The sequence below is a fragment of the Argopecten irradians genome, chromosome 1 (assembly GCF_041381155.1).
Source record: "Argopecten irradians isolate NY chromosome 1, Ai_NY, whole genome shotgun sequence".
Taxonomy (NCBI): domain Eukaryota; kingdom Metazoa; phylum Mollusca; class Bivalvia; order Pectinida; family Pectinidae; genus Argopecten; species Argopecten irradians.
Genome location: NC_091134.1, coordinates 62980074 through 63003002, shown reverse-complemented (window position 1 = coordinate 63003002; position 22929 = coordinate 62980074). Strand labels below are relative to the sequence as shown.

Below are 22929 nucleotides of genomic sequence, written 5' to 3'. Positions count from 1 at the left end.
ACGTATGGGCTGGTATTCTTAAGTCTAATTATGACCCAATAAATGTACATGTGGATTTTGTAAATCATCTTACGAACACCTGTACCTAATCTCCACCCCGGTAATAAAATAGCACATATGCGTCAAGTGGGACAAGCTTCATAGAAAGAGTGTAATACTGGTTACAGATCTATTTTTGTCTCGTAGTCGCTGTAGGTCTCCTTTTATTAACATAGCGGAGCTGAGTTTAAAATTTGGATTTACTTGTAAATAAAGTTAAATTGTCTAGGTTCATTAGATAAAATACTGTTCTATAACGATAATAAATACATGTGATCAACAATATTAATGCATTTGGATATTAATGTGTTTATCATGTATTAGAGCTTCAAGCAACGACGTTAACTAATGTTTCAACATATTGTTGTCGCTGTAGGCGCAATACCAAAAATAATTTAGATTGACTTCACGCGAAATCATTAATATTTACATCCCTCTACGCCCCCACAATGGACCTGTTTGTAGGAGAATCAGACGATCGCGCTGAAATGTTCTCCATTACCGATAGAAGTAGTCAGAGACGTGTCTCGGGGCAGTCGATCGATAATACGCCGTGGAGGAACATATATCCCGGTCTAAATCATTGTAAGCTTTTTACTGTGAATATTACGTAACAGTAGAATTCTTCTTTTTTATGAAACTTGTCATTACAATAAATTTTGTATGAACGCAAACAATGTCGTTTTGCATTCATGGTAAAATATCAACTGACAATTGCCACTATGAAATATAGTCACTTGGTAACATCGCCATGGCCATGCCTGCGCGATGATATGACATCTGATGGGTTCTAAGAGCTGATCAGGCTCGGATAATTTCACAAACGCTCGCATCCACGTATCCATCAACTACCAACATTCTAATAATAAGAGGTCTAAAACCTTTCATGTAGACCAGAAATTAAGTTTTAGCCAATTTGCCACAGAGCCTGTCGGTGTGAATGACGTCGAAACGAAATGAAATTCAATTATGCCAACGTCGCTTCTCTCTCTCTTTTGCTTAGTGGAATCACTAAAAGACCGTTGTTGACATTTCATAGACTCATTAAGTTCGGAAACCCAACCTTGTTTGCTTTATATATTCTGAAGAGTGCAGTTTTGAGATGTCATATCTCAAGTTAATTTAACAAAACTCGGAAAGGTAATGAGAACCTACTGTTATATTAAAAGTTTACTCCATAATCCTTCATTACTGCCTATTTACACTTTTCGGTTCTTTAAAACTGATCTTGATTTTATGTCTTTTTTTACACAGATGCAAGATCCCTGGATATGCTAATGACACATTTGAAGTACAGAATGCCTACCACGCCGATCTCATCAACGCTACCATTCCTCCTAGCCAAGACATCCTCAAAAAGTATGAAATGTGCAGTCACTACAAGGGGGTTGAGATTAGCGGGGACAGCGCTGGCGGATACAGCTACTACGTCAACAGTACTGTCCGAGTCGCCTGTCAGGACTTTGTCTACGACAAGTCCGTTTTCCTGGAAACATTTGCATCAGAGGTAAATGTTATACTGCAAACTTGTCTTAACGTACAACTTCTTTGAGAAAGTCTTTGGCACTGAAAACTCAAAACTGAACTTTAGTCAAAATAAATCAATACATACGTAAATAGAGAGAAATATTTCGATTTCACTTAAGCATTCTTAATTATTAACGATTGGTCGTATCGAAAAATACATTAGAAAACATAAACTTATTAGGATTTAAAGGCAGATATTGCTGTTGACGTGCTTGTGTAGACATTATGTCTGACATTCCTTATTGTTTCTATAAATGGTATAATTGTTGACGATGTTAGTTGTTATATCTCGGTTAAATCCGCATTGGGTGGAACTACATGAACTGAACATATCGAGTATAGTAGGTTGAGATTTATAGATCTTTCCATATTCTACCCCACTCGGTTTTCTGAAGGTCCTTAACATGCAACACTGTACAACCATTCCATGCTTCATCCTTTGATCCAATATCACTTACTGGCTTACTTAGGCTGGGAAGTTCTCAGCTTAACGAACATAATAATTAATAATGAATCATTTATTTATCTTTTGAAGACAGCAACAGTTGCACCTGATATCTTTGAATAGATTCTTCTGACGTCTTTGCATCTCATTCGTTACCGATAAGAAATGCCGACATTACGAAAGCGAATATTAATTGCTCTTGAAGTCGGTACCATACAATACAACTTAGGTGGCAGTACCGATAGTTTTAAACCCAAATATCCCGGTTCCTTTCATAGTTAACTTGGAATACGGCCAAGCAGCATTTTGTTGTCTGACACAAGTGTATTAATCAAAGCACATGTAGCGAAGGCCGCGGATCACGGGCTTCCCTCAGTACGAGACCTGTTGGTTAGTGACCCTGGCGTCGTTACCAGACCATATGACTCACCTGGCCAGAAAGGTCAATAAGAGATTATTCCATTGTTAATTCCGTAGTGGTATAAGTGTTTAATTATTTATTATTATTAGTTATTATTATTTCTTACATTTTCTGAAACATAACGAGAAAGATGCCAGAAAGTGTTTTATAAGTTGAAATTTTGCAATAGAATTTTGAAAATGAAATAAAAAAGACAGTGTGGTTCAGTGAGGTAGCACTGCACATTATATAGGAGGGAGTCCTACTAGTGCGAACATATAAAGAGACAGTATGCTTCAGTATGCTATTGCGTACATGAACATACCACAGTCACCCAAAATATACAAAGACATGACATACACAGGGACCGTCTTAAAACGACTCTGACTCTGATTGGATGTTTCGACAATGCTAAACAAAAACTAAACCAATCGCCTTAAATATCTACATAAAGCGTATTTATTTCTTATAATGTTCTCCCGTATCCCTTACAGAATAACCTGGTTTGTGACGACGCCTTGAAGACCTCGCATGCTCAGATGGTATTTTACTTCGGTGTTTTGTGTGGGGATCTGGGATTCGGAATGCTATCGGACTAGTAAGTAATGCTGGTTAACATTATTAATGTTATCGGACTAGTATTACCATTTGTGGTATTGTTACTGTAAACTTGATTTTCAGTTCAGTGTTTTGATAAGCTGGTTACATATTTAGGACCGATTGGTAGCTTGACTTTTTATACATAACGCATTGTAAAAATTGTACCTGACTCAGAATTGAAATTAAAGTTTTTGCAAAACATACATTTCCATGTTTTTACATTATGGCAGTAGACTAGTGAAGCGGCTTTCCCACGATTGCAATCAACTATTTTTATACTGAATCTATCAGTAATTTCTAAAGTGAAAACAATAAGTGCTCCACACAGCCATGAACTAGTTATGTCATTCTATTGTTTGGTTAATGTCAGTGCTCTTGTGTATTGTGAATCAAACATTTCAACAATATTGTTCCAACCACGATAACATAAACACGCCATTTCAAATCAGGATGTTGTAAAACATGACATGTGGACGACCCCCACTGGCTGATAAACTAGTAAGGTTCTAGATGTGGGAGAGGGGGATTAATCTACTTTATTTTTTCTGTGCTGATTGTTTTCATATTGCTACCATCAAGTTCATACGGCATTCTGCAAGACTGACATTTAACGGTCAAGTGTTATCGATTTTCTAAAGAAATGTTACCTAATATGCTAGAAAACCTAACACGAAATATTGCAATTTTGATTTCTTATTGATGGCTCCAAAAGAAGTCTTGATTGTTGTCATGAAACAGTGAACACAACTAGATAGGGACACAGTGGCGCGTTATGAGACACTTCCGCTGCCATTAGTTATTCGATAAATAAGGACATAACAAGAATTGTCTGGGAAGCAGATAATTATAGAACAAATATGGTAGCCAAATTCATTACTGGCAGATTGTATTCAGATTGTATGTGATCTTGTTTTCAGTATCGGACGTAAAAAGACATTTTCAATTTGCTCGGTGCTGATGTTGGCGTCTGCTCTGGCGTTAGCGTGGGCACCCGAGTTTTACAGCTTCGTCCTCCTAGAATTCACTGTGGGAGCGGCGTGTCATGGGCTGTTCATGGTCTGCTGTGTACTCAGTAAGTCCTTTGTGGTATTTTATTGTGCTTCTGCCATTAATTTGTTCTTAGGAAGTCCTTTGTGGTATTTTATTATGCTTCTGCCATTAATTTGTTCTTAGGAAGTCCTTTGTGGTATTTTGTCGTGGAATTGTCGTTCTTGGTTTTATTTACGTACACACGTTCGTTTACACTGCATCATTATATTCATGGAGCGAATATTAATCTTTAAGCACAAATATGAAAGACAATAATGGATTGCACACAGGAATAAGTATGACTACATATATAGCTCTGATTGCGTTATCTTTGAGCTTAAATTTGATCGTAAGTGTTGTTTCTGATGAAATCGATTCCTTTAAGTAGTATCCCTAAATAGTGACTTTGGATACCAATGTTTATATATTTTGGCATACAGGTATGACCGAAAACTAATTAAAGACTATCTTGATGTAGGAAACATAGTACAATAACAGAAACAAATCCAAAAAGAGCGTTTCTCGTTGTGAATACAAATGATCCAGAAGGAGGACATTAAGGAAATAGATGGACATACTATAGACACACCTCTGAAACAATACTACGTTGATTGTGATGCTATCATTTTGGTGCTAAACATTTGTTTCATGTACGCGTTCTTCATGTGTTTGCAAACAACAAAAACATTGCTCCCCGATAATAGCATATACATTTCGATGTATACAATAACACTTCCTCTACAAAAATATTAACTAGAAAAATTTAGATATAAAACAGAACTCTTCTGTTCTATGTAAGTGCTTGCCGTAGAATGGGGCCCGCGCATTATTTATCTTCAGAATCATTAGTTTATATAGAACAGGTGCATAGTAGAGTTGTTATACACTTGTATATTCAAAACCAACTTGTTATTCAGTATCACTTTACAACAATGTAAACATTCCATATCATCTCAACGTGATATATAATCTCGAAACGGAGTTGCGTATTAGCATGTTTTGATGATCGAATGTGTCCAGTTTTGATAATAACATGTCTGCAAACTGGTCGTTGATAGGCAATGAACTTGCATTCAGTGACATATCTTTATTTAGATTGCCAATTTGTTTTACAATCTCACACCCTATAGTTATATGAATTTTGATTAACGTTGCATGCTTATTGCCTGTTTATTTTTTCTGGTTTACTGAAAAAAGTTTGTTTCCTTTGTGGTAATAAAGTGAAGATCGACAGTAACTACAAAGTAAAGTGTTTATTGGTTACAATATGCGTAATGGAATGCCACAGACTTAGCGCCAACATTTCATTAATGTTAAAACTGTGCAACATGTCTACCGTGTGTGTTTTTTTATCCTGTAGGTGTAGAAATGGTGGGACCATCGAAGCGTGGAGTGGCAGGCATTCCGATCCACATGTTCTTCGCCACGGGTCTATGTTACCTGTCTGGAGCTGGCTACTTCCTCAGGAATTGGCAATACATTCAGTTGGCGGTGGCCATCCCCTGCGTCTTCTACCTCTTCTATTGGTGGTATGTGTATACACCGACTGAGCTTTGTTTGATACAAACGCCAGTTGTAGTAATAGTTTTCCTTAAAATACTTTGAAATTAATATTTTGAACAGGTTTAAAATGCGTTGAAAGCTTATCAAAGTTGCCGCTTGAAAAATAACACGATGGAATTTCTTTTATTTACGATTATTTTCATTTGGATTTGTCTTTGAATAAGTTTTATTTCATATGCATTTGTCTAAGTCTATATCTGCAACTGAAAAATAAATTTTGATGAAGACGTTTTTCAATTGTTTGATAGCGTCTGTTTTTACATACATATCGATTTTAATCCGAAAATAGGCCTTCTATCAAGCATGTCCTGTTCTGCCACTGCATGTACTAAAAACATAAGGGCAATCGTTAGGACTGATCTGAATCATGTAACCACAGCTCTATATATTTGCTAATCTTAAAGGGTTTCGGGTGGTTAGGTTAAACAATGTATGAATTTAACAATTGGTTGAAATATTTTAAGATATGTCCGGTAATGTCATTTAAATATAGGGATGGGAGGGCATTGGTTGATGGAACAGAAGTGAGGAATAACCAGTGGACTAGAAAACCGAGATGTTTTACAGTGATAAGAAATTACCTAAGTAACTGGTCTGTGTTTAGATAAAAAGTCCTTGTATAAGTAGGCGTCAATGCCAGGGAGTAATATTTACTATACTATTTAGTAATATGGTAACACACATCTCGCTTAGTAGAATATGAGGACCAAGCTAGTCGCTACAGAAATAATGTTACACGAGATGGCCGTCACGAATCTCAAAAGGAGAATATCAAGAGAAGCTGATGGGTTGGAAACTTGCAATATGATCTGGGTATTTGGGCTTAAAATCATTTCTTAGGAATTTTGTAATGCAAATATTCATACCAGAGAGACATACATGTTTGAGTTTTTTTCTTTCTTAACTATTTTGCTTGTCGCATGTAATAATTAAAGCGAACAGTATCGTACTCTATGTAGACAATCTGCCAAGGCATACTGGTAATTGCACCAGCTGTCGAATACTCCATTAAAGTGGAGACTGATTTCCAAATTTTCTACTTGAATGTAACTAGACGTTGAAATAAAGTGGAATGATTAAATACTATGTACAAAACGTATTTAAAACTGTTAACGTGTATTTTGGATTGAAGAAGGCCCTATAGTGGCTGAATATATAATCCATAGAGATGGTTTTTGATTTTACTTTTAATTTATTTTGGCCTTTTATTTCGGATTATTAATATACTAGCTTTATACCGTTTTTACCTCAGTAGAAATATCTGTCGATGAGTTTCAAAAGACATTAATGATATGAATAAGTAAACTGATCATATTTGTCATTCTATTCGTCTTGAAAATGAAACATAATTAGCCTGTCAATAACGTTAAGAGGTAAGATTGTTAGGCAAATTTATACAAAGAGCACGGTACTTTTCAATCCCAGCAAGGCGTGTGTGTGTGTTTCCGTCTTTCAATAAAGTTTCTTTCTTATCAAAAATACAAAGCACTAAATGCTTAACTGAATCAACAAAGGTGAAAGATCAATGTATTGAATCAAATATTTTATTTCAGAACTTTTGAAAATCAAATGAAATGAAAGAGTATGGATTGATTTTAATCGAGGCATTTGTTTTTAAATTAGTACAAACTAGTAACTTTTGAATATGACTGAAGGTATTCATTTGGCTCTAAGAAAATGGACGTACAGCATTAAGAGTTTTCCCAAGACGTTCTATCGAATCCGACGATAGCTTTATTCTAGGAGTTACCTAGCTGATGAGAGTCAATTTTACTCTGATGAGATGTAAAATTCGTATCAGCTCTAACATTTAACAAGACGTAAGGCGGAAACACACACTGTTAGCATTATCTCTCATGTCGACGATATCTACAAATGAATAAGGATTCAATCGGAATCTTTGCTCTGAAAATTACATATGTCATTCTATATTGTTGCAGGTTACCTGAAATTCTTGATAAGTCAGATGAAGGAAGGCTTATTTTTTAATCAGACTGAAACTCGTAACCGCTGAAAAAGAGTGTACTTATTGTAGACTCACGATTGGCCCCCACTTCCTTTTTATCCCTTTGTTACTAAATCTCCTCATCACATCAAAGCGTCGCAGGGATGCAGATAAATGGACCACAAACCGTAAGTTCTAACACTGATGTACATCATGTATCAAGTTTGACCTTTTCAACAGTTCATGTATCTGCCTCCGTTCGCGTATGGGTATTTTATGAGTTTATTACTGAAACTAATTATCTGGTAAGGTTTAATTGGTTTTATATGGTTTATCTGTCATTTAAGGAGGTGTTCACTAACTAGAAAGGAAAAGGAAGTCTGCAGTATTTTTGTTTCCATAGGTTTCCACTAAATATATTAACAGTCAATGTTTAAAGAATTTGGTTCAATAATTTTCAAATTAATCTTACCGTTTGATTTATTTTACAGATCTGATATTTTTTTTAAATTTAATTTAGAATTGCTATAAAATCATAGTTGACAATACTATAATTTCTATTCATTAAAATGAACGTACAATGTAGTGGATTACAGGCAATTAGCGTACTCGGTTTAGGATTAATAAACTTTTTATCTATGTATTGGATAGCTATATAGGAAGATACTGAAACTGCTGTAAAGGTCAAACTTGCATAAATATCGCGATTTTTTCCGACAGAACGGTGTTTTGCGCGGTTGTTTATTTTGCTGTGACCAGTGAAAATGATCTTTTTGACAAGGTGGCCAGTCCGACAAGAATATGCCTATTGCTGTCAATTGAATAAAAGAAGAGACCACTGTAAAAAGAAGAATCGATTCCATATTTAGATGTCAATAGATGGTGTCAGATGTCAAACCAGAGATGTTGAAGACAAAGCCAAAACGAAGATTTGTTTTGCCACATGGCGGTCATGGGATGAAGATCATATGTACATTATGATTTGACACTTTTATGATCACCACTTTTCGCACAGACCTTTTCTTTGCAAGAGCTAACACAAATTTTGTTTTGATTACGTTTAGATAAAAATATTTGGTTTAAAAAAATATAGTTTAAACGTTAATTTCATCTGATATCAAAGTTGCATGAAGTAGAAACAATTAGAAATACATAAAATTCACATGAATGCACATTCGATTATTATATCGTAAAGAATGATTTTACTCTTAATATCAAAATCTAATGAATTCATTCCTTAAATGAAAATTAAAACCTCAAATTGCGATATCGGATGAAAACCACTTTTCGCCAATCTTGCCTTTCTGCTACGTAGAAAAGTTAGATTTTACTTGCAAAATTTCTCTTTACCTTTTATAACCTAAATCATAAGTTCACCTACAAAATATATACCAGCAACTAGACACCTACTACAGAAGACAACGCCTGCTATGAAACCCAGATGGCCAGATGATCGAAATAGAGAAGACAAAGAGATGACTCAACACTTTAATAAATTCAATAGTAAGTAGTACTAGGTACCTGTTTGATTTAACAAACACTGCTCACTGCGTTGAGTTTGTGTTGGTTTTTTTTTGCTACAAATGTATGCTTGTATGTATGTATTTTCTTGGCAAATAAAATATTGTACTGTTGATATGTTAAAATGTTGCTAGCATTAGGGGATCTAATGAATCGTTTTGATATGCTGTCAATTATAGACTTAGTCCAATATGCACTGTATCTTAACACAATAAAGGACCCAAACTTTAATTTGCTAGCCCACATAAGGTGTTGGCTGTCTGCGCACCGGTTGGGAGGTATGGCGCCTTTTAATGTTGTTATTTATAGAAAACACGGAATTAAATAATGTAAAAGATATGTTGTCAAACTTGGTTTTGATATTAGTTTAAAATAATCAAATTTCATTCAGGAGAGAAAAGTTATTAAATTCGGCGACTAATATATCATATACAAATTGTATTTTTCAGAAACATTTATCGTATCTTTTTATTTGGTTCGGTGTTTTTCTATAGCATAAACTTGATATTTTACTCCATTTCCTAAATAATTTTTATCCACATTTTTCTGGTTTTCTTCAATATAAGGCTTTATCATAAATACTTTTATCTTTTTCATAAATAAAATGCTTTGGCATTTAATTAAAAGTATAACGGCAAGGATAGTGATAACTAAATGTGGATATATCTTAAATAAATTTCCCAAATAAATTTCATTCACAAGCGGCAGTTTTTCAAGCAAGACGATTTGGAGGCTGCATTCTGTGGAAGAGCTGTGGACAAATAAAACATATATGTAAATATTTCTAGTTTCTATGATACAATTATCATTTGATTTTCAGTTTAGGGGATAATTATGTTATGAAAATGGGATTGAAGATACCAGAGCAATTTGAAGAAGCATGCAATTTTTGGTCATTTATAAGAACTGCATCGCTTAGTATTCAAACCGGATAAAGCTGGCATTTGTTCGTACCATATGTGCAAATGTTATGAAGTTGTTTCTTGGTTTCGTTTACAACGAACCACTCACTAGATTGACTTTGGTTATTAATGGTACTTCATAAGCGTGCAGATAACACATACATGGGAGACGGCCTATGTTTCCAACGTGTACAGTATAATTCTGACTGGCGAACGCCCGATAGCTTTATTGATTAAAATGTGATGCTGTCTGTGCGAGTCGGAGGCATTTATTGAACAGTTTGCATGGAAACTGTTTTAGCTGTAATTTAAAACTAGAAATTCTTTATTGCGCAAATGGTGATTCATTGTGCTAACATTCATTGACAACTCAACCATAACCGTCATTTATGGATGAATGATTTTTATCAATTAATACTGACTCATTACACGAATCCTGATTACACATGATTCAGCTTTACGACAGATTTGGTCTTGTTTTCCGTGAATATTTGAATACATAATGATTGTATCTTCACAGACATAAACTATTTGTTTTATATATATTGCTCTGTTATCTTCAATCTTCTCTCTCCTCAACGGGAAGTCCTGCTATTGTTTCATATGTGTTAATATAAAAACAAAAAAAACAGCAGCAAAGAAAACTCTTTTCAAAAAGTTTGCTTTTTCTTTTGGCGATAATGAATGCTGCTATGTACCGTTCCCTATAGCATCAGACAATAAAGCAAGACTATTCTTTTGAGATTTGTTGTCATACTAAATGAACTACAATTATATGTAGATTAAATGTTAGGGTGTTAGGCGCGTTGTTTGAAAAAGGTAAGATATCACGCTGTAAAATGGAAGCCTATCTCGTGGTCGTGTTGTTAACCAATGGCGCAATTATAACGGTAAGTAGGCTTTTTATTTTTGTACTCCTCTGCTGTACCTCAGGAACTATTTAATGACATTCCAGTCTCGAGCTCTTATACACAGGTAGCTATCCTCGCTTGAAAAAAATATGTTTATGATATCAAAAAACCGAACAAATGTTCGTTTTATGAAATTGGTTAAACAGTATTTCCTTTTGATTATTTGAATGAAAACAAAATCAGTAAATTCTGACAAAACTACTATGAATTAAATTGATTGGTTGTTTTCAAGCGAGAATATTATACCTGTAAGTAGATAGGATGTGTTATATTCACACAACGTGTTTCGTAATTACATCCTCAATAATGAGCCATTGTGGGATCAGTTGTTTAAAACAATCTACATTGTTTTTTGTAAGTAGACTTTGGCACTCCACTTATTTATTAGGCTATTAGCTATTTAGGCAAACAAGTCAAAATTGTTAGTTTTTCTCTTATAGTTCCTGACGAACAGTATTTTGGTATTAAACGCGCTGGTGTACAATGTAATTGATGCAATTTTGAATACGTATTTTGATGCAAAGTTTTCATGAAGTTGATTTTATATTTTGCAGGTTTCACCTCCTCATCGCCTCTACCCAAGACATTACGTTCCGAAAGATACCGGATTTAGTTAGTTTAATTTTTACGATATTGAAGTCCCTTAGTTAAGGAAAACATTGAAATGAAGCAGATATTTTGCTTCGGGGTCTATTGAATAGTTTTTACATTAACAAGGTTGAGTCTTTGGTGCATATTTAACTATTCCATTTGTGAGCGTCAAGCGATACATTGCAAAAGGACACATTAGAATAATACGGATGAAAATACTTCTTTAGAACAAGCAGCACTGCTAGAACTTCATAACACTAATGGCGGTTGTTGCCATGGCGACTCAAAACTATGTACAATTCATGATAAAGGACGAACAGATAACCTGGTTTCAAGTTTTTGAGATATGGATGGAAATTAATAAGTTACGGAGAACTATTCTGAATTCTGGTTTATCCATTTAAAAACAAAACAATTGTACATGACGTAACTTCTGTTGCCCCTTGGGCTTGGAATGTTTTAACTTACTTTTGTACGTTTCTGTTTTTTAGAATGTTCTTTGAACTGTATGAAGCTTTTTCTTCGTCACTTGTTTGAGGCCTTATTTATAAGTTTGCCTTGTTTCTGTCACATTTGCGTGGTGTCAGTGATGTTTCTTGCTCGCCAAACTTTGTATCAGCTCCCAGAATAAATTGGAGAGTTTCTGCGTGCTTTTTTATAATGTATATTACCTCACCTCATTCGATCATCGTTAAACATATGCCGAACCTTGAAATGTTAAAACATTCAAAACATAAAACACTTGTTATATACATAGTCAATTACCTATCGATGGTTCTTTTAACAAAACATAAAATTATCTTATTATCAAAGCAGAACAGTGCACTATTCCGTCATTAATACCAGTACAAACAAATCTTTTGAGGAAACATGTCTTCTGTCATTTGTGTCTGGTGCGAAAATTATAATTATCGTTTAAATTAGCAATATCTTATTAAATGAATATTATAACTCAATTCGGATGCGACGTATGTAAAAACACCTTCAAAGTAGGAAGATCAATGTATTGTAGAAAATTGAGCTGGTTTTATATATGGAAGAAGACATAATGAAATTCTAAAATATTTCTGTTGAATTTCAACTGACCTTAGTCGTTTTTTACGGATTAACTTTAACCTGGGAAAGAGGCTTAAAACAACATATATTAGACAAAGTTTACGGATATTTATTATCGTCTGACCATTTGCACAGTGTCGTGTCGCGTTCTTTTGAACATTATTTAAATGAAAATAACTTAAGAATGATTTAATAAATGATAAACGTAAAGCCTTTGTAAACTTTGACATCTCATGGTTCCATTAACCTCAACCTTTTTACTGAAATTATCGATGTTGATTTCTCCTGTAACCTTTTTTTTATCAAATACTGTTTTTTTCTCAAATTATTTAGATAGATCTCTGTCATTATGAAATCAGTCTAAATGTTAGAGTTTTTGAACCATTTCGTTTAGTCACGCAATACATCCAATACTTAGACACCATCTACATACGTCACAGGGTTTAGCTTAGGGGTACAACACACGGGTTAGCTCAAAACTGACTAAAGCTTGTTTACAAGAATAACACTAAAAACTGGTATTTACATAAGACATAAATAAAGATTAGTATCATTATCCAATCTACCGAAGTTGGAATACGTTCTACAACTTAACATATAAAACAGAACAAACAAGATCTTCATAGGATTTTTATGATCCTGATCGCGCTGTTTTCCGAAGGATTCCTGAGCGAGGTCTGCAAGATGCCTTGGCTAGCCCTGCAGACAACGATAGTCCCTCCCTGCGTCCATCCCCTGGCATCCATTTACAATACCCATGGTCCATCAGTGGTTACGAGATATATCCTAATCAGAGTCTCAATAGTGCTTTAGGAAACATTATTCTTTATAACAACTTTTTAAGAGTTCTGGCTGCATGTATATGTCCTAGGTTTATCCCTGAATCGCCACGCTGGTTGATCAGTAAAGGACATTATGAGGAAGCGGAAGTGATTGTCAAGAGGGCGGCGGAAGTCAACAAAACAACTGTTCCGGACAAGATGTTCGACGCCGATTCTGTGGAGAAAGTGAAAGAGGGACACTTGTGGCATTTGTTTTTGTCCAAGACCCTCTTCTTCAGGACTCTCATCATTTTCTTTAATTGGTGAGAATATTCTTAAATAAGTTATTTTGAAGTGCTTAATAATATACAAAATATCACTAATATGTTTTTGATAAATAGTTATTTACATTTTTACACATTGATTATTTATTCATTAATATATTTTTTTATATTTTTATAACTAATTCATAATATTTTATAAAATAATAATTTAATATTTTCTCATGTATAATTTACTAGATAGGTTGATTGTTGTTTGAACTAATTCGCTGTTTTTATTGAATAGGTTCTTCGTAAAAAAAAGGTTTGAAAAAGTGTTATCGAGAAATAATCTACGGTACCAAAAACCTTTTGAATAGTCGCAATATTGATATATTTATGAAGAAACCAAACAATGATAATTTAGAATATAATCTTTAAAAAATAATGCCAAGAAAGACTGTGATTATTTCTTGATAATGGACGATTGTCTGTGCATTTACCATGCATTTGTATATTCAACAAAACATTACGTCAAAATAGGATTAAGTGAGGTTATTATGATAGGTTTGTTTTACACCTGTTTTAATTTTCTTCATAGAGCCAATTGTTGCACTTCTCGGAACGATGCCGGGGTATACACTCGCTCTGTTTGATAAGGCTGGTGATGTCCGTAGGCTGAGGGGATAGGGCAATCAGGCATCGGGTAGACCAGGCACCGCTGGACAGAGATATGGGCTAAAATATGGTTGTAGAATAGATATAATTCTCACTGAGCAAGAGAGTCCCTTTCTGATGGAAGTTTTTGTCCTTGTTTTTAATCCTAGGTTGGTGATCAGCATGATGTATTATGGTGTGACCATGCACTCTGGCAATCTGGGAGGCAACTTCTTCCTCAAGTTCTTTATCCTAGCTGTGGTGGAGTACCCGTCCAATGGTTCAACCATTTTCCTACTCAATGCTATGGGCCGGCGGAAGCTGCTGTGTTTGTGTATGATGGTTGGAGGTGTCGCTTGTATGTGCACCATTTTTACTGTGTTATATGGAGGCAAAGGTGAGCAGTCTGCAATGCAACGGGAAATGCTTTTAAAGAAAATGAAATGTTCATTGACATATCTCAGCAAATCCATATACATGTAATGTAAAATAAACACAAATAATTTCTCAAACTTTGACAATCTTACATACATCGTCATACGTCGTTAAAACAGGTTTGTGAATTAGCCCATTCGCAATACTCAATCGTCGAAAACCATATTTGGAAAAATGCACTATCACAATCAAGGTAATTTGAATATAAAAGAATACCAATGTAAATATTTTATCGTGAGGAATACTGTTGCTTTTATCTAAACATTCCATTTATTGTATAGAGTTGGAGCCACTTACACTTGCGCTGGCTGTAGTTGGTAAGATGGGATCAGCGGCTGCCTTTGGTGTAGTGTATGTGTATTCTATGGAATTGTACCCTACTGTTGTCAGGAACGGTGGCATGGGAGCCAGCTCGTGTGTCGCCAGGATCGGCGGAATGATATCTCCTTATATTGCTCAATCTGTAAGTCTTTGGAAAATACCAATCAAATGCTTAAACACCATAGATGATATGTTGGTAGTTTTATGAATTATTATGGGTGATCCAAGAGGGCTATGGAGACAGGAAAAACAATTCAGTCTGCGATATGAATATAAGTGGCGGGCATTTATGTTCCTGAGAAATTTACTTTCTATCGGCTATCTGTTAAAAGGGGAATAACTCTAATGCATCAGAATGACGCTGGTCCAGCCGAATGTAAGATCTATAGACAATACCAAACTTAACATAACTTTTTTTTCACAAACGAGATAGATCAAAGTTATTGTTTTACACAACGTATTATTTTATAGCTATAGGAACAATGGAAGCATTTAATATTACAGTACGACGTTACTTAAAGTACATAAGTTAGGCAGCAACATTTTTATAAACGTTATTGATTGATCATACAAAAGTAATTAAAAAATAGATACTTTGACATTGAATATTTCTATAGATGATGTAAATTATTGATATTGAATAAATGATTTGTATTACACTCCAGGGTGAGATGATTGGTGGAAAGTTTGGCCAGGCGTTCCCATTGAGTGTGTTCGGTGCAGCGTCAATAACGGCGGGCCTGTTATGTTTACTGCTTCCGGAAACACTGGGAAAGAAACTTCCGGAAACCATCGAAGACGGAGAAAATTTCGGAAAGTGAGTAACGAATAGATAAAATAGATAATATATTGGATGTTATAACTTAACACACGAGTGAGAACGAATACGTGATAAACCTGCTGGATAATGTATACTTATTTAGGAAAAGTTTACTAATACGTGATAAACCTGCTGGATAATGTATACTTATTTAGGAAAAGTTTACTAGTAATGCATTAATGTAGAACGATCACAAAATCGTTAAAACAGTGCTTTGTTGACGTAAGGATCACTGATTCGAAACCAGAATGTTATTTTAAAGATGATCCATTAATGCCAATACTTGTTTGTATTGTAAACCGTAATAATTAATGTATAACAACATCTTTTATTTGCACAGAAATCGAGACCAAGAACCTTACGAAAACCAAATCAAAATGGTTCCCGCTGATATTGAGGAAGGCGATTATCCCGATGATAAAGCGTTTCTGTGATGTTTCCACCTGTTATGTATCAGCTATCAATATGTAGTGATGATCACCATGGATGTGGGAAGAGCGTAATGCAGAATCCAATTCTACTTTTATTATCACTTTCACTTCGTCCATCGACTGTTACATTGTAAATAATGTCATACCATGCCCATCAGAGCGATCATCAGCTCAGACCAATAAAAGCATACAAAGTGATAAGTCTCAAATATCCATCATAGCGAACAACGTAATAAACAAACAATAATTCTACAAACGGGAATATAACTACAAAATTACTTTTTTACCTTCATATTTCAAGTTCAAGTAATAGCTCTTATATATTTTTCTGATACAAAGCTAAGTCACAGATCTTTATACAATGTAAAAAAAGCAACATAATTTTTATATAATATTTGGCATCAATAATTCGTTGGATGTTGGATAGAACTATAAAACAAGTATCAATGCACAAGTTTGATTTTAGACATCATCTTATTGAATCACGTTTATGAGGCTACGAACTTTTGAAAAGCTCATGGAAATGAGTGTAGTAAAATATGTCATAAACTTACATCTATATTCAATCAAAATGGAATGTCACGTTAAAACTTTAACTATAGTTTGAGGTAAGTTGGGCACTACTTGATGTGTTAGACTATTTGCAGAATTATTTTTCAAATAAGAAAAAAATGTGTAAAATCATGCAAGATAATTAGAATGTTTGTCAAATATACAAAAGAAAAATAACATTAAACGAACCATTTAGCATATCAACTGATGCAGTACAACAAATATGTATATCTTCTGATTCATTTCAAAGAGCTTGTATTAAATATTTGATTTTGGTAATACATAAGAAAGAGTCTTACAAGTTGTGTAATCTTGTATATCTCATTTCTATAATACGCAAAATCGTCCACTTTGATGGTCAAATTTTGTCGTGTTTTATATAATATAGAAATTATCGTAATTATACCAGTTATGCAACTTTAAGCTTGCCACTTGTTTCAATAGCAAAATCAATGCACTTATCCAGTATTATAGAATTGAGGTAATTTCTTATTTCTTTTTCAAACTATGATTTACCTGATATATTTATTTTATTGTCTTTATATGCTTCTGTACCAGAAGTGAGTTTCCTATCATCGAAATGTCTGGAACTGAAGTTCTTTTATATTCCCATGATAAGAGATATCTTAGAAAATTTGATATATCGTAATTTTATAAATACATATTGATACTTAGAATTCAATATTGTCATGATCAATTTTGTTCATATTCTACAAAGTCAGTTAAAGGAATATCTTCTAAATCACAATAATGTCAAACTTTGATATTGTTTCTGGTCTTCCACCTTCATGTTCCTTTGAAGATGATAAGTTTATTTTTAATATCTGGCTTTGTTATTGTCATCATATTCATTGTGATGTATACGTTTGTATTGTTTTATCTTGAGAATTACCCGGTTCATGTTGGTATGTATATACATGTTTATTACTTAAATATCCGACTACTTTACATCCATCACTGTATCGTCTATGAGATCTGTAATTTGCAAAATTACCACATTAGATGTTTAAGATTAAGAAAAGGCTAACTCTTGTAAGACATAAACGCTTTTAAGTAATTTTAAACGTGTAGAAATTTAATACTGGGATATATATTAATACACATTCAAGAATTAAACATTTATTTGACCTTTTATTATGAGGAAATCCTTATCTTTCTCTCATTGAGACATTGTCAGTATTTAGTTTATATTTCATAGATAATGTTTTCATTAAAACAACTGACATCGTCATCTCAACGAAATCCTTCAATAAGTATTTTGCCGAGAATGATTTGAATTAAATCGATTGAGTTTCCCATACTTCTTTTTTTTCGATATGGAACAATTCATTTATTGCTCGAGAGATCTGTCTAGCAATTTTTATCAATTGTTATGAATAAACGATTTCTGGTCTCTAATTTTCTGAATGTCTTTACACATAAGAGGGGCGTGCGGTTAAAATCTGATAAATATGCTCTTCATATCATGAATTTGTGCTCAAGAACTAAATGATTTTTTTCGTGCAAGTGTTAATGAGTATCATCACTGCTATTTAGTATACCGTGTATTTGATTATAAATTTAAAGGCTTACTGATAACATGGTTATCGATAGAAATCCACGCATTCAGCTATGTTTCAGCTACGTAGTCATTTCATATTTAGAGTGATCTCCCCCTGATCATAAATCTATCTATATCGTTTTATTTTTCAAAATGTACTGCCAACTCACGGTAAGCTGATTAATCGAAGCTGGAGAATCCGGTGTATCAGATAAATTCTGTATACATGTAATAAAACAATCGATTGATAACAATGCTTTGCTTACTGTGCACCTTTGAATCCATGTTATAATGTCGCACAATTATTTCATGCAAAGATTTTACCAGGACGTACTGAGTGAACCACAACTGCTGCAATTCATGTTGTTTATCTTTGCGAAGAAGTAGGTTTTTAGATAAATAACAAAAATATAAGAGTAATGACAATACTTTCGTGTATTGTGCCAATGTTTCGAATGACACACTACTCATTTTAGTTGATTGCTTAGTGATGTAATATGATATATATTGGGCTAGGATTTGTGAAATATACCAGCCACAATGTAGGTAGGAATAAATCGATATTTAGATATATAAACAGATTTTTTTCTAGATAGGTCCAACAGCCCTTCTCTGTTATATACATTGTTTTTATTGCTACTAAACTATCAAGTGAATTTTCAGATGTATATTCTAAAATATAAATGCATTTTTACATCTGTTTTCAATACTCAAAGAAATGCCAATCAATATTCAACTTCAAAAGTTTCTTGTACCCCCCTTTTAAATTTGGGGATTTTATCGATAGTTCCGTAGATTGCAGTGCCAACAGAATTTCTTATTGTACATTTTTTAAAAATACATTTGTCTTTTGGAAATGTTAAAATAAAAGAAATCACATTTTCACAATCATCGTTTGTTTTCTGATTAATGGTGTTGCCCCAAGAAATGAATATGATCACGGAAATAATTCCAACTTTTTATACTTGGTCTAATACTTGTCTAAGCTGTTCCTATTCATCATAGTAACCAGGTACTCTAATGGAGTAAGCAGTTTATTTAACAATCCGTTGATTTAAAAAAAACCAATAACATAATTTGAGAAACTTTGTTAATATTTTATCAATTGATCCATGCAGTATGATGCCATGATACTACAGTGAGGTTACTCATAACATTATAGTTGTTTATATCGCACTTCTGACATTATCATCAGCGGACGTTACCGGCAGACAAGCGGCACTTAGGTACGATAATATCATGGCCACACACAACTAGAGATTATGATTCTCTTGTGGTGATATCTGAGTATATAGGAATATGATTAGATGCTTATACAACGCTGGTCATGTGACTTAAGTCTGACGGATTTCAACCAATAGGAATAGCATTTATCTGATTAACTGCTACGTCATTGACAAGACTTGAGTCATCCACTAAAATCACAAGGGCCCACACATGAAAGAGGATACAGCAATACGACATTTTTTCACAGTTTCTGTTCAAATTATGCGAAAACTACATAGAGGCATTGCTATTTTGTAACAATCGCGAAAGGTACAGACACGGGCAGGCGAAAACATTTATTTGTGATCAAATACTGTGAATAAGTAATTCAATACAATTACTTTAATTATTGTATTCTGTATTTACATATTACAGATTAATCTGCACTCACGGGTAGGTAACTGCACATGCATGTTACGTCATTTTTGTTATGGGTGTAACGTCACAGTTATAAGTTAGCCGAAAGGGGGATATGTCGGCAATATGCAGACGGAATACTATTTGATTAAAATTGGATTTCAAATCTCAATACTGTAAAATCCACATAAAGGCCTAGTAGGTGACAGAGCTCAATGACGGAGAGTCTGACATAAGTTGATGTAAAATGGTGACAGTTACATATGCTCGAGAACACGTATCTTCGTGCACAATTCTTAAATCAAAAACCAAGAAGATATAGTTATTCTGCAAACTGATTCGAATAACTTAAAAGATGTTCTGACGATTGGGTATTAAAATTTCATCCTTATAAATGTGCTCCATTAGGATAAAAGAAGACTTTAATTATGGGCTGCAATCTTACGGCTCAGAATTGCGAACAAATTACACCTGAAACTATTACCATTGAAAGAGTCTTGGGTGTAACGATGGATAACAAGCTAGACTTTCGAATACAAAATTCTACAAATATAGCAAATTATGTAATTGGTATCATAAGAAGATCCTTTGCATATTTAGATGAATCAATGTTTAAGCAAATGTTCAAGGTATCAGTACGACCACATATTGTACAAAAATGTACAACGAAGATCTACCAAACTAAATCAATTTAGATAATGTTCATATAGCTTTCATATAACTTATATATATATATTTGAATCTGCTTTTGATATCAGTGAGTTGTAAGAAAGATAAAACAAATTATCAAAAATATTTCAAAAAATGTAGGCATTAAACAAAAATAAATGAACATATAGGAAATACAAAATGACAGTTGTCAACGACGTTTTGGTCATTATATATATTTTCTAAGGAATATCTTAGCCGAATAGGTACAATGTGCAAGGATTACGTTGACAACGGATATATATATATATATGTATATGTTCATCACTCTTAACATAGATAATCACTGGTTCTACAACGATAAGACTTACATAAAAATTATAGGTTTCTGATTCAATTATATTTAAAACAACTATTACGTGTATTCTATTTTTTTTGGTAGCCTAATATCGCCATTTAACCTTGTCTTATGTATTTCTTAGTAATCATTTGTAGGTTACCAGGATGCCTGACATCTACAACATGATTATAATGGACATACTCCGAGTGATCCTGGGCCAGTCTCCAGCGATGACATGGCGGTTGTGAAATATGATTTTGTGAAATGGTTTCAAGTTCCGTGATAGGAAAAGTGCTCTCGTTTTCAAAACTACAATATGTGAGAGCACGGGTATATCTACAGCAAAGCACATGTCAAACAATGTACAAAATCAGAGGTCGTATTGCAAACATAAATTATCACTTTAATTATATTTTATAGGACATACGACAGCCATTGGATGCATTGTCACGGAATGGAAGCGACCTGTCACTAAATCAAATAGTGGTACCTCGAGGAGCCATCAACGAGGGGGCACCGTTTATTAGGTTAACATTTCTCTGTGTGGGATGTTATTTCATATTCAGATCACAAACAAAGAAAATACAGAAATTTTCTTTTCTAAGAATCAAAGCAGTAACAATTAACTTTTCAAAGATATCCATCCACACAGAATTCTAGTTTTATTTCACCACCTCAATGAACTGTAGGACAATTGTTGAATCAGAACAATGACAATGTCACATTCTGTCAAAGATAATAAAGACAAAGACAAAGATAATTGCATCTTGCTTGTAACGTTCATTTTCATTGGCTTAAAAATCATATTGTCATTTCATTACGTAAAAACTGATTTCGTCCTTTGTATCACCATCTCGGATTTGTTGAACGATTGCATAATAAAAAGAGTCCCTCGAGACATTTGTAGTTTCACGGGTTTAGATTGAATTATAATAATAAACTTGGAGAAGATATTATAACGCTAGTGAGTTGTAACATTATGGTGTTTGTGTTATATCTCCGTAACATAAAATATATATTCAAGTTAATCACAAAGAAACCGATATGGAAATAGTATCATGGGATACTTATGTAAGCGACCCACTTTAATATAACCTTGCTAACTAAACTTGGGTATGATTTACCTGCTAATTGGTCCCTAGAGACAATAAGATTTTCTTCAATTTATCAGTACCGGTGGGTATGGAAGACAGTAGTCATGCTCCACTCAAGTTCTGATCTGTTTAAATGAACAGTTCCTGTAATAGATTTAAATTGTATGGTCAATAACTTGCTCTCGTCTTGTCACAGAAAAGATATGTAAAGTCATTCCATATTTTCTGAGTTATTGTAAAGTTCGTATTCACAAAGTTATTACATAATCCAATTTATATACATTTGTATATTACTTTTTTCGAGTACAAGTTGAAAATAACTCAATTCCGATTGGATTAGTTTTAACTTGACGTTAGTCTGTGGCCGCTTTCAAAATGCATGATATATTTCATCTAAAATTTCCTCTACCCCAATGGTATAGAAGGCATTGTAGTCCTGTTGTGGTGCTCCACTTTTTTGGTTATATAAAGTATGTTTGTGCAGCATGGCTGACATTGTTGTCTGTCATGTTACTCGTAATTGAATAAAAATAACATTAACTTGACATTTTCATTCTCTGTTGTAAATATAATATTTTCAAAAACTTCAGTTGTGTCTTTTAGAGAGGATGATGTAGATGTATAACACAAAGTTGCATGGTATAGGACCACTAACGAGGATAGTTACTACATTATAACCATGAATTCGTTAAAAATTTTTGTACTGAATTATGAAACTTGGCCGATAAAACAAACTTTTAGGCAAATATCTGATTGAATAATTAATAACACAATGATGTGACATAGAATAAAATTGTTGGAAATATTCAAGTGCAACATTGTAGTTATTATTAATTAAATAACATTTCACGGCCTCGTGAAACACGCATGGTAGTGATGAAGTTTTTATGGGTCATTGTACGAGTCAAATAGTGGGTT

The 22929-nt window shown here is 33.8% G+C and overlaps 1 protein-coding gene across 1 annotated transcript in view; it reads left to right on the top strand.

The window, feature by feature from the left end:
• Positions 1-19194, top strand: part of LOC138304766 (organic cation transporter protein-like) — a 33064-nt gene extending 13870 nt beyond the window's left edge. The window contains exons 2-10 of the mRNA XM_069245029.1: positions 1294-1546; positions 2906-3009; positions 3929-4083; positions 5401-5569; positions 13401-13613; positions 14378-14604; positions 14924-15105; positions 15629-15780; positions 16124-19194. Of these exons, the coding sequence (XP_069101130.1) occupies positions 1294-1546; positions 2906-3009; positions 3929-4083; positions 5401-5569; positions 13401-13613; positions 14378-14604; positions 14924-15105; positions 15629-15780; positions 16124-16217 (1549 nt within the window). The 3' untranslated portion in view covers positions 16218-19194. The remainder of the gene's footprint in view (positions 1-1293; positions 1547-2905; positions 3010-3928; positions 4084-5400; positions 5570-13400; positions 13614-14377; positions 14605-14923; positions 15106-15628; positions 15781-16123) is intronic.
• Positions 19195-22929: the final 3735 nt, after the last annotated feature.